The sequence below is a fragment of the Crotalus tigris genome, unplaced genomic scaffold (assembly GCF_016545835.1).
Source record: "Crotalus tigris isolate CLP2741 ecotype Arizona unplaced genomic scaffold, ASM1654583v1 scf7180000018938.1368258, whole genome shotgun sequence".
NCBI lineage: Eukaryota > Metazoa > Chordata > Lepidosauria > Squamata > Viperidae > Crotalus > Crotalus tigris.
Genome location: NW_024097283.1, coordinates 769,222 through 782,718, shown reverse-complemented (window position 1 = coordinate 782,718; position 13,497 = coordinate 769,222). Strand labels below are relative to the sequence as shown.

Below are 13,497 nucleotides of genomic sequence, written 5' to 3'. Positions count from 1 at the left end.
TCTCTGCTATCTGTCAGGGTTGGAATTGTGGGGAAAATAGGAAGAGCAAGTGCTAAAGGCACTTACCTTATGCCTATACTTTTCCCCCCAGGTTAAATAAGTTCTTGCAGTCTCTGTTTGAAGCCGGATATCGTGTAAGCCGAACCCATTTTGACCCTATGGGTGTCCGTACCAATGCCCCCTTGATACAGTTTAAATCTATCCTTGTGAAATACAGCCTTCCTACATATACAGGAGGACAAGCAGATGGCTCTTTGCAGGCAATTGAGGATGTCCAAGCGGGAACGGAAGGTGACTTTGCAGAAGAGAGCATTTGAAAGGGTCCTTCTGGAACCTGCTGTCTTTTATTGAAGATTTATGTTGACAGCATCTACTGAGCCCTACATCTCAACATTTGTGATTGTTCGGCTATTTTCAAATTTTTCAGGGAAAAAAAAGTGATGAGGAATCACGTATGTACAGTTAACTTCCCAGCTCAGCAGGATTTTTTTTCATGTAATGCTTGCATTTAAACTTGGTAACTACCCTGCTTTTTCTGACTTGTAATTCTTTGTTCAGGTGTATATTTTTAAGACAATGTAGAATTGAAAGACGTTAAGCATGTGTGTAAGCACAGCTAGTACCTACCATTAAAGTGTTTTCATTTGTTTTGAGTCTCAACTCATTAGTGTTAAGAATTCAAATACTTGGCTTCCAAAAAAAATGTAAGGGGAAGAAGGTTGGCCAGCCTGATCTAGAGATTATATTTAAGAATCTAGGCCCTGCCACTGACTGCTTTTTGTAGTTAAAAGTATCAGAAGTCAGAATTTTAATATTTTTATTGCTATAAAATGCCCATCACTTACATAGTTTCTAAACAATTTGGATAAAATTCAAGATGGATTCTTAATTTCTTACCCCTCCCCAATATACACAGATTTGCTTCTGAAGCTTGTATCCCATGACTGAAATATGGTCCTTGATGTTAGATGTAATTTGGAGTTATACTTTTTGAAAGTCATTTTTAAGTAGAATGAAGTTAAGATTATTGATTGATCTAGATTAAATTTGATCTAGATTATTGGCCTATTCTTATCAAATAGACTTTTATCAAAGAACAATCATACCCTAACAGTCATATCTTGAGGATTGCTAGTATACAGATTACTGTGCAGTTCATTATTTCTTTCAAATGTGAAAAGTAGCATCTTTTTCACTTTCTGAAATATTTCATTTTGAAAGATACCCTTTAATCTCTGCACATCTTCCTAGAATTCAGTTACCTTCCTTGAATAGTTGTATAATGAAAAGAAAAAAAATCAGAAGGAACCATATTAAAAACAGTTCCTTTTTCCAATGAATTGAATGGCTAGACGACCAGAGGATGGAGCCAAGAGGAAACTAACAGAGCAAACTAAAGTTCTGCTGCTATTTGTGTCCTCTTTCATAATTATTTTTTTTTAAAGAAAAAACCTAGAAAATTTGGCTTAAAACCCCCCAAGTTTAAGCTTGTAGGGAAAAAGAGCAGAACAGAACAGAATTGGAAGAGACCTTGTAGGTCGTCTAGTCCAGTGGTTCTCAACCTTTTTAATGCCGTGACCCCCCAACCGGTCGTAAGTCGAGGACTACCCAACCGGTTGTAAGTCGAGGACTTTCCCTGCCTGGGAGCACCGCACATGCGTGGTGCCGCCCCCTGCACTGGCCGAGGCGTAGCTGGCGAGCGGCAGAGACGGCGCAGGCCGACCACCGGCTGGGCCACCAGCTGGCCTAGCCCAAGGGAGGTAAGGCACCCGCCAGGCCCCACGCGCACCAGCAACTCTCCCTGTGCCCGCTGGCCTCCCACCCCTGGCCCTCTTTTACTTACATTTTTAGTAGTTGCTCAGCAGGGAGGGGTGGAAACTTCCAGACAGCTCGCCTTCGCTGCAGACAACTTGCAGCATCGTTTGCAGACTGGGGCTTTTGGCAGGCTCAACAGGGCAGAGACAGCCTGGACAATTCCTATTGGCTTTTGAAAGCCAATAGAATTAGACTCTATTCAAGAGAGTCTATTCTATTGGCTTTCAAAAGCCAATAGAATAAAAGGGAGTAGCACAGCTAAGGAAAAGGGAAAAAAAATGGCGGACTGCGTTGTTTGGTGACCCCCGTGAAATGGTCGTTCGACCCCAAATGGGGTCCCAACCCACAGGTTGAGAACCGCTGGTCTAGTCCAACCCACTGCCCAAGCAGGAGTCCCTACACCATTTCTGACAGATGGCAATCCATTCTCTTCTTGAAAGCCTCCAGTGATAAAGCACCAACAATATCTGAAGGCAGTCTGTTCCATTGGTTGATTGTTCTGTGAGGAAATTTCTCCTTATTTCCAGTTGAATCTCTCCTTGATCAGTTTCTAGCTGTTATTCCTTGTCTGGCCTTCAGGTGCTTTGGAAAATAGGTTGACCCCCTCCTCTCTATGACAGCCCCTCAAATATTGGAACACTACTATCATGTCTCCTCTGGTCCTTCTCTTCACTAGACTAACCATGCCCTATTCTTCCAACCATTCTTCATATGTTTTAGCCTCCACTCCCCTAACCATCCTTGTTGCTCTTCTCTGTACTCTCTCCAGACTCTCAACATCTTTTTTATAGTGTGGAGACCAAAATTGTAGTATTCTCGATGTGGTCTTACTAAGGCTTTATAGAGTAGTATTACTACCTCATGTGATCTTGATTGAATCCCTCTGTTAATGCAACTTAGGATTGCATTGGCTTTTTTGGCTGCCATTGCACAGTTGGCTCATATTGATTGATTGTCTACTAAGACTCCAAGACTCCTCTCACCGTTGCTGCTATTAAGTCTGGTTTCACCCAATCTATATGTATACTTTTGGTTTTTCTTGCCTAAGTGGAAGACTTTACTTTTCTCTATGTTGAATTTCATTTTGTTAGACAGGGCCCAGTGTTCACGTCTGTCAAGATTCCTCTGGATTTTAAGCCTATCATCTAAGGTGTCAGCTATTCCTGCCAGCTTAATGTTATCTGCAAATTTGACAAGTTTCCCTTCTATTCCTTCATCTAGGTCGTTTATGAAGATGTTGAAGAGTACTAGGCCTAGGACAGTACTCCATCCTACCTCCATCCATGTAGATGTAGTACCATTACTATATCTACACCATTAAAGACTACTCTTTGAATAAGGTTTATTAGCCAGTTAAAAATCCATCTGATGGTGATGCTGTCTATCCCACTTTTTTTAAGCTTTCCAAGAAGTAGGTTGTGGTCTACTTTGTCGAATTCTTTACTGAAGTCCAAGTGTACCACATCCACAGCATTCCGCTGATCCACTAATTTAATCACCTGATCAAAGAATGAAATAAGATCGGTTTGGCATGATCTCTTTTTAACAAACCCGTGCTGGCTTCTAGTTATAACTTTGTTTCTAGATGTTCACACATCTGTTTTTTGATTATCTTTTCCAGTATCTTCCCAAGTATTGATGTTAGGCTGATTGGTCTGTAGTTTCCTGGGTCTGTTTTTTTTTTTGTTTTGTTTTTTTGTTTTTTTTTAAGATGGGAACCACATCAGCTCTTTTCTACTCCTCTGGTAGTTCCCTGGTGCTCCAGGATTTTTGAAAGATGTGGTACAGTGGTTCTGAGATGACATCTGCCAGCTCTTTCAGAACTCTGGGGTGTAGTCCATCAGGTCCCAGTGATTTATGTTCATCAAGATCAGACAGATGTCCTCTTACCATTTTTTGGTTTATTTTAGCTTTTATTTCTAGTCTGTCTTTTTCAGGTATGTTTTTGGTGGGTTCAGCTATAATTTGTTTTTGTGTGAAGACTGATGCAAAGAATCAGTTAAGTAGCTCTGTTTTCTCCCTGCTGTTACTTCCTTGCCATCTTCTCTCTTTAGTGAACCGACTGTTTCCTTGATTTATTTCTTGTTATTTATATGTTGAAAGAAACTTTTTTTGTTATCTTTGATTTTTTTGTTGTGAGTCTTTGTTCATTCGGAGCCTTTGCTTTCCTGACTTTTTCTTTGCAGATTCTGGCTATCTGCTGATATTCTGCCTTAGTTATGTGTCCCTCTTTCCATTTTTTGTACTTGTCCTTTTTATCTTTGGGTTTATTAGAGAGATCTTTGTGCAGCCATGCTGGTTTCTTTAGATTTGTTAATTTTCTTTTTCAGTGGTATTGTGCTAGATTGGGCTTTTATGATCATATTTTTCAGTTTCCCAAGCTTCTTGGGTTATTTTCCCCTTTAGGATTTTCATCCAAGGAATCTTTCCCAAATTCTCAGTGTTTGTTAAAATCAGCTCTTTTAAAATCTAAGACTCTGATATAATTATGTACTATTGCTTGTATTTGCATTATATTGAGTTCCAGTATGACATGGTCGCTCTCTCCCAAGATTCCTGCAGTTTTAACTCTATCACTTATTCTCTGTTCATGAGAATTAAGTCCAGTATGGCTGTCCCTCTAATTCCCTCCTCTGCCTTTCGGTCAACAGTTATCAGCTAACTTGGTCAGGAATCTATTCAATTTTTTACTTGGTGCAGAATTAGTCTTCCAGTTGATATCAGGGTAATTGAAGTTTCCCGTTACTATTGTAGTGTTTCCTACATATGTTTAATTGGTTAGCAAAAAGTACATATATTTTTTCTACTTGGTTGGGTGGCCTATAGTATACTCCTACGGCAATGTCATTCTTTTTTTTTCTTTTATATTGACCCATATGCATTCTAGGTGGTTTTCATCTTTGGTCTCGTGCATTTCTGTAGCAATATAGTGGTCCTTTATATATAGTGCAACTCCACTTCCTCTTTTATGGGATGTTTTTTTTAAAACAGTTTATATCCTTCTACCTGTGTGTTCCACTCATGGGTCTCACCTCACCAAGTTTCAGTAGTTCCAATTATATCATGTCTACTTTCATGTATTAGTAATTCTAGTTCACCCTGTCTCCAATTTTAGATCTTTATGTCTGACTCTGGGTATGCTTCCCATGTCTCCTATTTGGTGTTTGAGTTTGTCTTCCTTCCCATCCCTCCTTGCCTCAGTATTTGTTTTCTAGGGATTTTTGCTTGTAGTTAGGTCCTAGAGAGCCTAAAATTTGATCATCGTCCCCCCTCAATTTTAGTTTAAAGCCCTCCTATTAAGTTGAGCCAGGCGTTTTTCGAAAACAATCTTCCCAGTTTTTGTGAGGTGCAGCCCGTCCCTTGTCAAAATTCCATCATGGAGGTAGTGCAGACCATGGTCAGGAATCCAAAGTTCTTTTGACAACACCAACCCAATGGTCCACTTCTAGAATCCTTTGTTCTCTTACGGGATGTTGACTTTTCATTGGCAGTACAGATGAAAACACTACTTGTGCATCTAACTCCTTGACCTTCTTGCCTAGCTGTTCATAATCACTTGATACTGTTTTCAGGTCCATCTTGGTATCAATCATCCTACATGTAGTAGTAAAAAGGGTAGTAATCTGTTGTTTTTATTATTTTGGTTAGGTTCTCGGCCACATCTTCGATTCTTCCTCCAGGGAGGCAACATACCTCTCTGGATTGACTGTCGGGCCTACAGATGGCTGAGTCTGTTCCCTTGAGAACTGAATCTCCTGTTACCAACACTCGCCTTTTTTTTCCTGGGGGGGTTTGGGGTACTTTTCTATCTATCACAGGAGCACTTGATGTTATTACTATTTGGGGGACCTTTGATGATGCTTCTTTTCTAGGTGTCTGCTTGTTTTCTTCCAGGGACAGTCTATGAATAGACTGCTCAGCACCAGTGGGACTGCATCAGAGGGGATTGGGTTGGACAGAAGATAGATTACTTCAAGGAGACTTAAAATCTCTAAAGGAGAGGATTTTTACTGGAGAGTTTAAGGCCATTATGGGAAGGGAAGAGGGAATTCTCATTCTCCCCCCAAAATAGATACATCTGCCTAGCTCTGAAATGGGTGGATGATCAAAACTGTAACCTAGCCTAATAATGCTTATGTTGGTAGCCACTATATATAAACATGCTGGCTATAAAACAGGATTTCTGAAATTGATGATTTTTTAAAAAAAAAAATCTGTTAAGAAAATCTTTAAAAACCTCTCTAGAATATACTATGATCCCTGCCATAAATCATCTTATTTTAAAGAAAGCACTGAAGAATTTAAAGAGTAAAATAGGAAAACATTGGAAGAAGGAAGGAGGAAAAAATCCAATTTTTGTTCATTTAGTGCAGAAACATCTCTGCAGTAAACTTAAGCTCATTTGGCTAGAAGTGCAAACCTGCAAACCTCCAAAATTATTCTTAATCATTTTTAGGCATTTCAGAAAGTTTCCCAAGTACTTTTTAAAATAGGCAAAATAACACACTTTCCATCAGAATTGTTCAAATTGCCATCATCAAGTATGATTGTTAGTGGATAGCCAATTACCACAAGGACAAAAGCAATCACTTAAGCTTGCACTCACATTCATAGAGATATAAGGACAGTTAGTTTATACTGTAATGTGGAATCTGTGTCCCTCCAAATCCTACACCTTCACAGGAAGAATAATCAGCTGCTTCTGTCAACATGTAGTTGTTGGATGATTACAATGATCAAGATGGTGACCCTTTACTGCTTCTAGTATTGTGCAGATAGGGAATCTCAAAATGGGATAAACACAACAGTTTTCTGTAGCACTTGTTTCACCATATACTATAGTAAAGAAAAGCTGTTGTAAAAAACACAGGTTTGTTAGGGCTGGGTGGAGAGTCGAGATTATTCTCACCTCCTTCAGAGTTAATAGTACTATTGTAAATGTATTATAAATCACACCAGATCTTAGCTAGTCACAGAGGATATATTACCTGTTCGGGTTCTCATTTCTCTTTGGGATTTCTTACATATACCCATGAATGAATTCTGAACTTCAGGAATGAGAGATGTAACATTTAATGATAAGATTGTCACTTTTCCAAAATAGCTTGCTTGTGAAAATGTGGCACTAAGGATAGGCAATTTCTCAAAGCTGCCGATAGCTGACCCATTAAAAAGTCACAGTGCAGTTTATTGATGAAAACAACTACTTTATATATTTAAGTAAATATAAATACTTATAGAATTCACCATAACAAGTTAAAAATTCACATTCTTTCCCGCCAACTTGGGAACAATGTACCTTCCCTAGACAGACAATCTTTTCAGAATGCTGTATTTGATCTGCATCTAGGGCTAAACAATTTCTTGGATAAGTCACAAAGCAAGTTTTTTTTTTCACCTGATGTTTGCTTATACAAAAGCATTTTTTCACATAAAAAGAAATGTGATTATATTTAGTGGTCATGCACTAGCAAGCTATATAGTTTGTACATTACACCAAAAATACTGAACAAAACTGAGTACACATGATACATTTTCCCCACCCCACCCCCAACCCGGCGTGGACTTATGAACTGTCATGGCACAAAGTGGTAAAATAATGCAGGAACCTCTAACATTGAACGGAGTGCTATAAAACTTTTTCTTTTTGTACAATCATCAGATCTTTCGAATTAGTAGGCATATTCTCAGCTTTCAACTGCAGTAATTGACTTTGACTTTTATAGTAGATCATAATTTTTAGACCAACAACCATAAGACGTTGCTAAATATTGAAGGTAATCCCCTACAAGTCCACACTTTCCTGCACCATTCCTTTTCTTAGCATATTCAAAACTTTCAAGAGAGTACTGGGGAACATTTCAGTGAAAGGAAGGGTTTTTTTTTTTTTTACAACATCAGTCACACAGAAGGATGAGTCTTCTACTATGTCATGGATGATAACTGATTTACAGAAATTTGGATGCTATGATAGGTAAGTATATAGTTTTGATCCAATCAAAATTAAAGATCATTACAATCCACACTGTATTTATTTTTACCACAAGTGCCTAATTGACATGGGAAAGTTTAAGAATATTGTCAAAGAAATTTGTCAATATTGCATCATTATTATTTTTAGTCGTATCAGTACAAATCAGTATATTTTTTCCTTGTTTCTGGGAATGTTCATATGATTGCACCATGAACTGTGATTAACAAAATTTGGAACTCAGAAATGCTCATTCTGTAAAGTCTTTTCCCAGAACTAGTTCTAAGTCACTCTTTAAACTGCAATTAAGCTATGAAACAATATTATAGTTAATGTTCTCTTAGCTATAATGTGAAATTGGTAAGAATAATTTACCTTAAATATGATGAAAACAGGAAAAAGAGTAGCTTGCATTCCCATGGACACTGGGAATGAAGACAGTGTTGTACATGTGGTGGCTTTTTTATTCACAAAGTAGAATGACATTACAGGGCATTGCATAAGAATTCAGGTACCGCTGTGAACAATCTATCTTTTCTTCCAGCCCCAGCTATTTCTTTAGCATCTGAATTAGTTACTTACTAGCAGACCTACTCTTAATCATATATAATTAACAGAACTATAGCATCTCTTGTTCCTTTGTCAATGTACATCAAGGTGCTAGTGAGTCTGCCCATCCAAAGCCTTTTAACATTCCATGTTAAATTTGTGCACTAACTTCATGCACATGAACTAAGAGCCACCAAATCAAAAGAACACATACGACAGTAACAGTGGAATGTTCTGATCATTCAGTTCTTCAGAAAGAAAAATATAAGTTAGGTATCACACCAAATACTGTCTAGAGATATTCATTGGGGAATCCAAGTCTATGTGCAGTTGTCCATGATGCAGAGGATGGTACTTCAAATTAAAGCAAAGCTATAAAAGCAAGTATTGTTCCAACTCAAAGCCTTTTTTAAGGCTCATTTGTGTTCCTTTGTTGGTGCATAGTAGAGCTCCATGGGCTTATTCACTTTCCAGTATTTTTCACTGACCAGCTCCAAGGAAAAAGAACCGTTTAATACCTAGAGTGGGAGCCAAAAGAAGTAACAAAGTTAAAAATAGAAAAGTGTTATTGCCATTTGAAAATGAATTAACAAAAAAAATAACAACTAGAAAATTACCAAACACTAACAAATCACAGTTCGTAAACAACACTCACTCCTGTCTATGAATAGCCTAACATAAATCGATATTTCAGTTCCAAAGGAAAAGCAGCTGTAGGTTATGTGGTGGGTCGTAAGGGGCTTGTTTGTAAGTGGAGCCTAAGGCAACACATGCACTGGCCCTGTCCCCGTCCAGCTCCCCCTCCCCCGGGCCGAATGTTGCTGCAGTTGAGAAGCGCTGATCCAGACCGATTTAATACCTGCTGGGAATCTGCACTTTCAACTCTGCCCTGTTTTTAGTAGAACGAATGTTACAATACCTCTACTCTGGGCTCACCCGGGCAGGAGAAGTGTCCCCTCCCTTCCAGCTCAATTTATCAAACCAGGGCAGAAACGGGAACAGGGCTGGTCCCATCACAGGTCCTGGCTAACTCTTCCCAAAGAGTGTCGCAGACACAAACGCCTCTCATTTGCTACCTGCAGAAGAAGACGCCGGTGGACCACGGCCCAGAAGGTCAGCATTGCCGTGAGACTACCCCCTGCGGTGCCAGTTAATGCGAAATGCTTTTCTTTGCAAAAAATGCGAAAGGTTTCGGGGTTTCACTCGCCCGCCCACCCGAGTGGAGACCCTGCGCCGCCCCTTCTGCGGCCAGGGAAAGAGGACCGGCCCCGAGCCTGTCCTGGAAAACTTTTTAGGCCCCGAATATACCCACACCCCCTTCCCCGTAAGCCCTGGCACTGTGCATCCGCAGCAGGAGGGAACCCTCCGGACCTTTGGTACTCCCAGCAGTGGTGGCAGTGGCAAGAGAATGCTGAAGGGGCGTGGCCGCCCGGGCCGAGGTGGGGCAGGGTGGTGGAGAGCCCTGCGGCAGCAGAAGGAAGGCAAAAGGGCGCAGCTGCTCGAGCCGAGGTGGGGCAGGGCGGTGGAGAGCCCTGTGGCAGCGGCGGCAGTGGAAGGCGAAGGGCGTGGCCACCCGGTCAGAGGTGGGGCAGGGCTGTGGAGAGCCCTGCGGCAGTGGCAGGAGGATGGCGAAGGGGCACGGCCTGCCAGTCCGAGGTGGGGCAGGGCAGTGGAGAGCCCTGTGGCAGTGGCAGCGGAAGGCGAAGGGGTGCAGCCGCCTGGGCCGAGGTGGTGCCAGGTGGTGGAGAGCCCGGCGGCAGCAGTGGCAGCGGGGGGGATGGAGAAGGGGCGCGGCCGCCCGGCCCGAGGTGGCACAGCAGTTAGAGTGCAGTACTGCAGGCCACTTTAGCTGACTGTGTTCAGCAGGTCAGCGGTTCAAATCTCACCGGCTCAATCTCAGCCTTCCATCCTTCCAGGGTAGGTAAAATGAGGACCCAGATTGTTGGGGGCAATGTAAATATATTGCTTACTGGTGTACACTGCTTAGAAAGTGCTTGCACTTAAAAGCGGTATATAAGTCTCATTCATAAATAAATAAATAATGGAGAGTCCAATGGCAGTGGCAGAAGCAGGAGGACGGCCAAGAGGTGCCACGCAGCAAGTGGGGAAAGGGCCGGGCAGGCGCCACAGGGAAATCTCTCAACCCGCGAGACGGCTGAAAGGCGTGGGCAGAATGGGGGAGCTACCAAGACCCCCGGCAACCCCCCCGACTAATAGAGGCGGAGCAAGGTGAGAGGAGACCCACCGGGCAGTAAAGAGGCATCCCAACACTGGCCACCCGCGGCTCCTTACCCAGGTTTTGCCACCTTTCCAGCAATCCTCCCGGCTCTTCCTCCGCTGCCACCATGTGCAATCTGAAGAAGGAAAGTGGTTTGTGGGACTGCCCACAAACCAAAGAAGTTCAACCAATCAATTCAAACTTTTGAGAAGTTTGAATTGATTGGTTTAACTTTTTTAATCCTACTTTTTTTTTCAGACTGCACATGGTGGCCGAGGATAGGGAGCCGTAGGAGGCGGCTGAAAGAGCCGCATGCGGCTCCGGAGCCGCGGTTTGCTGACCCGTGATCTATATGACCTTATATATTTAAGTTTACTCTAGAAGCCTCAAATCCTTTTAAGATTGATACAATGTGTATAGGAGGCTAGGTCTGATTTAGTCCTTTTTAAAGGTCACTGTAATTTATTTTAAGTACATAGTTCAGTAATGAATAAATATATCAGCTAGATTCCGTATAATATCCTTTTTATTGTATGTTCCCACAATTCACTGAACACTAATTCTGGGGGGGGGAATAATAAAAGATGTGTGGATATAGCAGGCCAGTCAGTAGGGAGCTGCAGCCAATAAAGTATACAGACTCTTTTTTTAGGCACTGTAAAAACAGCAATAAGTTCCCATTGGTTTCCAGGATGTCGGAAGAAGCATGCCGTATATTTAAAGTCCAAAATAAAAAGACCTTTCATCCTTCCTAAACATCATGTAACAGATCAAGATTCCAGATATACAAATAGAAGTTTCCTAGCATTTTCACTTAGTATGTTTATATTCAGCATTTTCATAGGTTAGCCATGTTAGTTTTCTGCAGCAGAGTTTTATGATATTTTAAAGACTAATCCACTTCATCAAATGTGTGGAGTCCAAACATCAAGCAGCTGTCATAGGAGGTGGAAAGAGAAGAGGGAATAGTGAGAATGGAGAGGCAAGAGAGTGACTATTAACAAAGCAGTAGCTAAATGTGACACAATCTTGCAATGATAAACCATATAAAAATAAAATACTACGCTATAAGAAATCTCAGTTTATTCTGAGACTATGAAATCCTTTGGTCAACTTTAAAATTGCTTTGTTGAAGGATAACCACCTTGGACACACGGTGACAAGAATATTTGCAGAGACTGAAATAATCCCACTGCCATTTTTAGCCTTCGTGGACTAGAGAATTACATGCCTCCTCCCCCAAAAGCCCCCCCAAAAGTTTCTGTTTTGTTAATGGTCAGTCTCTTAACATTCTTCATCTCCTTTCTTCCCCCACCTGACAAGAATACATATTTTGCCCTTTTTGTCAGAACTGTACTCCCTGCTTCTGTTGAAACAGAGCTGTTCTCTGCAAAGGCTTATGAGATAATACATGGTTGAGGCTTTAATGTACAACAAAATACTTGGTTGTTTGCATTATATTTTCTACATGTTCACCTTCCACGGTAGGGGATAAATAATTCTGCTAGGATTGTATAGAAAGTGAGATGAACAGGAAAGCTCAGAAACGAATCAACAATGATCTGAAACTAGATTTTCCTCATGTTTTTTTTTTAGCAACATATGCACATGTGCATCCCCCCCCCAAGCTCACACTGTAATGCATGCATAAATAACTATGTTAGCACAAGTGAAATCAAACAGAAAAAAGTCCTTTTCAGAAATTTTCCACACAGAGGGTTAAGCCCGGGTATATAGATTATACCTTTTAGACACACCTGACAGCATGCCTTATTTGCTCTACCTCTGTATGTTTAGCCCTGGGCATAATGACATTCTGAATAGAATTCAAATTTATTTTGAAACAATGCCTTTTCCCAACTGCATTTTTGCTCAAACAGTTACTCACGGTGAATTGGCCATTAGCTGTAGCAATATAAATTGTGTATTGCTTCTCACTGGCTGTTTCAAGATTCATTTGATTAGACTCTCCTTTGCTCCGAAGTTCTTCTAAGGCTAGCCTCACAGCTAGGTACTTAGACAAGTGATCAACAGTGGCATTGCCCGAGGTCTTAATGTACCTGTACAAAAGCAAAGAGGGTTTATGTAGCTACAGGTTACAAGAAGTAAGATTAACAGATATAGAAAGTCTTACGAGCAAAACAATCCTACAGATACGTAAACACAATCCAGTATTTTCTATTGTTTATTCTACATCAACTCATACAGAGCCTACAATATTTAACTGGATTCATCTACTACCATATTCGGTATTCCTTCTAAAATAAAAATGAATCACTGCTTACCTTGTCTGTGCACTGTCATCATTTTCCATAAGCGTAGGATGGGGTCTGAAAACTAATTCTATTTCACTTGCACCATCCAGTACTGGGTCTATGGCAACTGTTGTATTGTTATTGTCCAGTTCAAGCCCAGAATCATCAGACGTTTTGGTTCTTTTGTTACTTGGTCCAGCCTCCTGATTACTGTGGGTTGAAGCATTACTACAATGCGAACTGTCACCATTGTCTTCTGCTCCACTGCCATTCTCTATCTGTTGCTTCTTGCCTCTCTGTAACCTAGTTAGCACAATCAAGAAATAATCCAAGTTCATTTTCAGAGTCTTTGTGTCAGTTAGCAAATTTTGTCCACCCTATGATTATTTTTTTCATTAATTACACATATCCAACATAAAACCCTCCATCACCATTATATAGCTGTAGTATTGAAACGGTAGTAGTATTAATACATTAATACATTAATGCATTTACAATGCCTTGGTAAGGCCACACTTGGAATACTGCGTCCAGTTTTATTTTATTTATTTATTTTATTTTTAAAATTTATAAGCCGCCCCACTCCCAGAGGACTCTGGGCGGCTAACAATAAAAACACATAAAACATAACAAAACAAACAGTACAAAAACAGTCATCCAGGGGTCAGATTTTATAAACCCCAGGCCTC

General features: G+C 40.7%; 2 protein-coding genes across 2 annotated transcripts in view; one reads left to right on the top strand and one right to left on the bottom strand.

Moving 5' to 3' along the window:
- TRMT1L (tRNA methyltransferase 1 like) overlaps window positions 1-648 on the top strand; it is a 30,789-nt gene extending 30,141 nt beyond the window's left edge. The window contains exon 16 of the mRNA XM_039357616.1: window positions 92-648. Coding sequence (XP_039213550.1) covers window positions 92-317 — 226 coding nt within the window. The 3' untranslated portion in view covers window positions 318-648. The remainder of the gene's footprint in view (window positions 1-91) is intronic.
- Window positions 649-8,751: 8,103 nt separating this feature from the next.
- The window catches only part of RNF2 (ring finger protein 2), a 41,789-nt gene continuing 37,043 nt past the window's right edge, over window positions 8,752-13,497 (bottom strand). The window contains exons 5-7 of the mRNA XM_039357633.1: window positions 12,839-13,111; window positions 12,442-12,613; window positions 8,752-8,853 (exon numbers count right to left, since the gene is read on the bottom strand). Coding sequence (XP_039213567.1) covers window positions 8,752-8,853; window positions 12,442-12,613; window positions 12,839-13,111 — 547 coding nt within the window. The remainder of the gene's footprint in view (window positions 8,854-12,441; window positions 12,614-12,838; window positions 13,112-13,497) is intronic.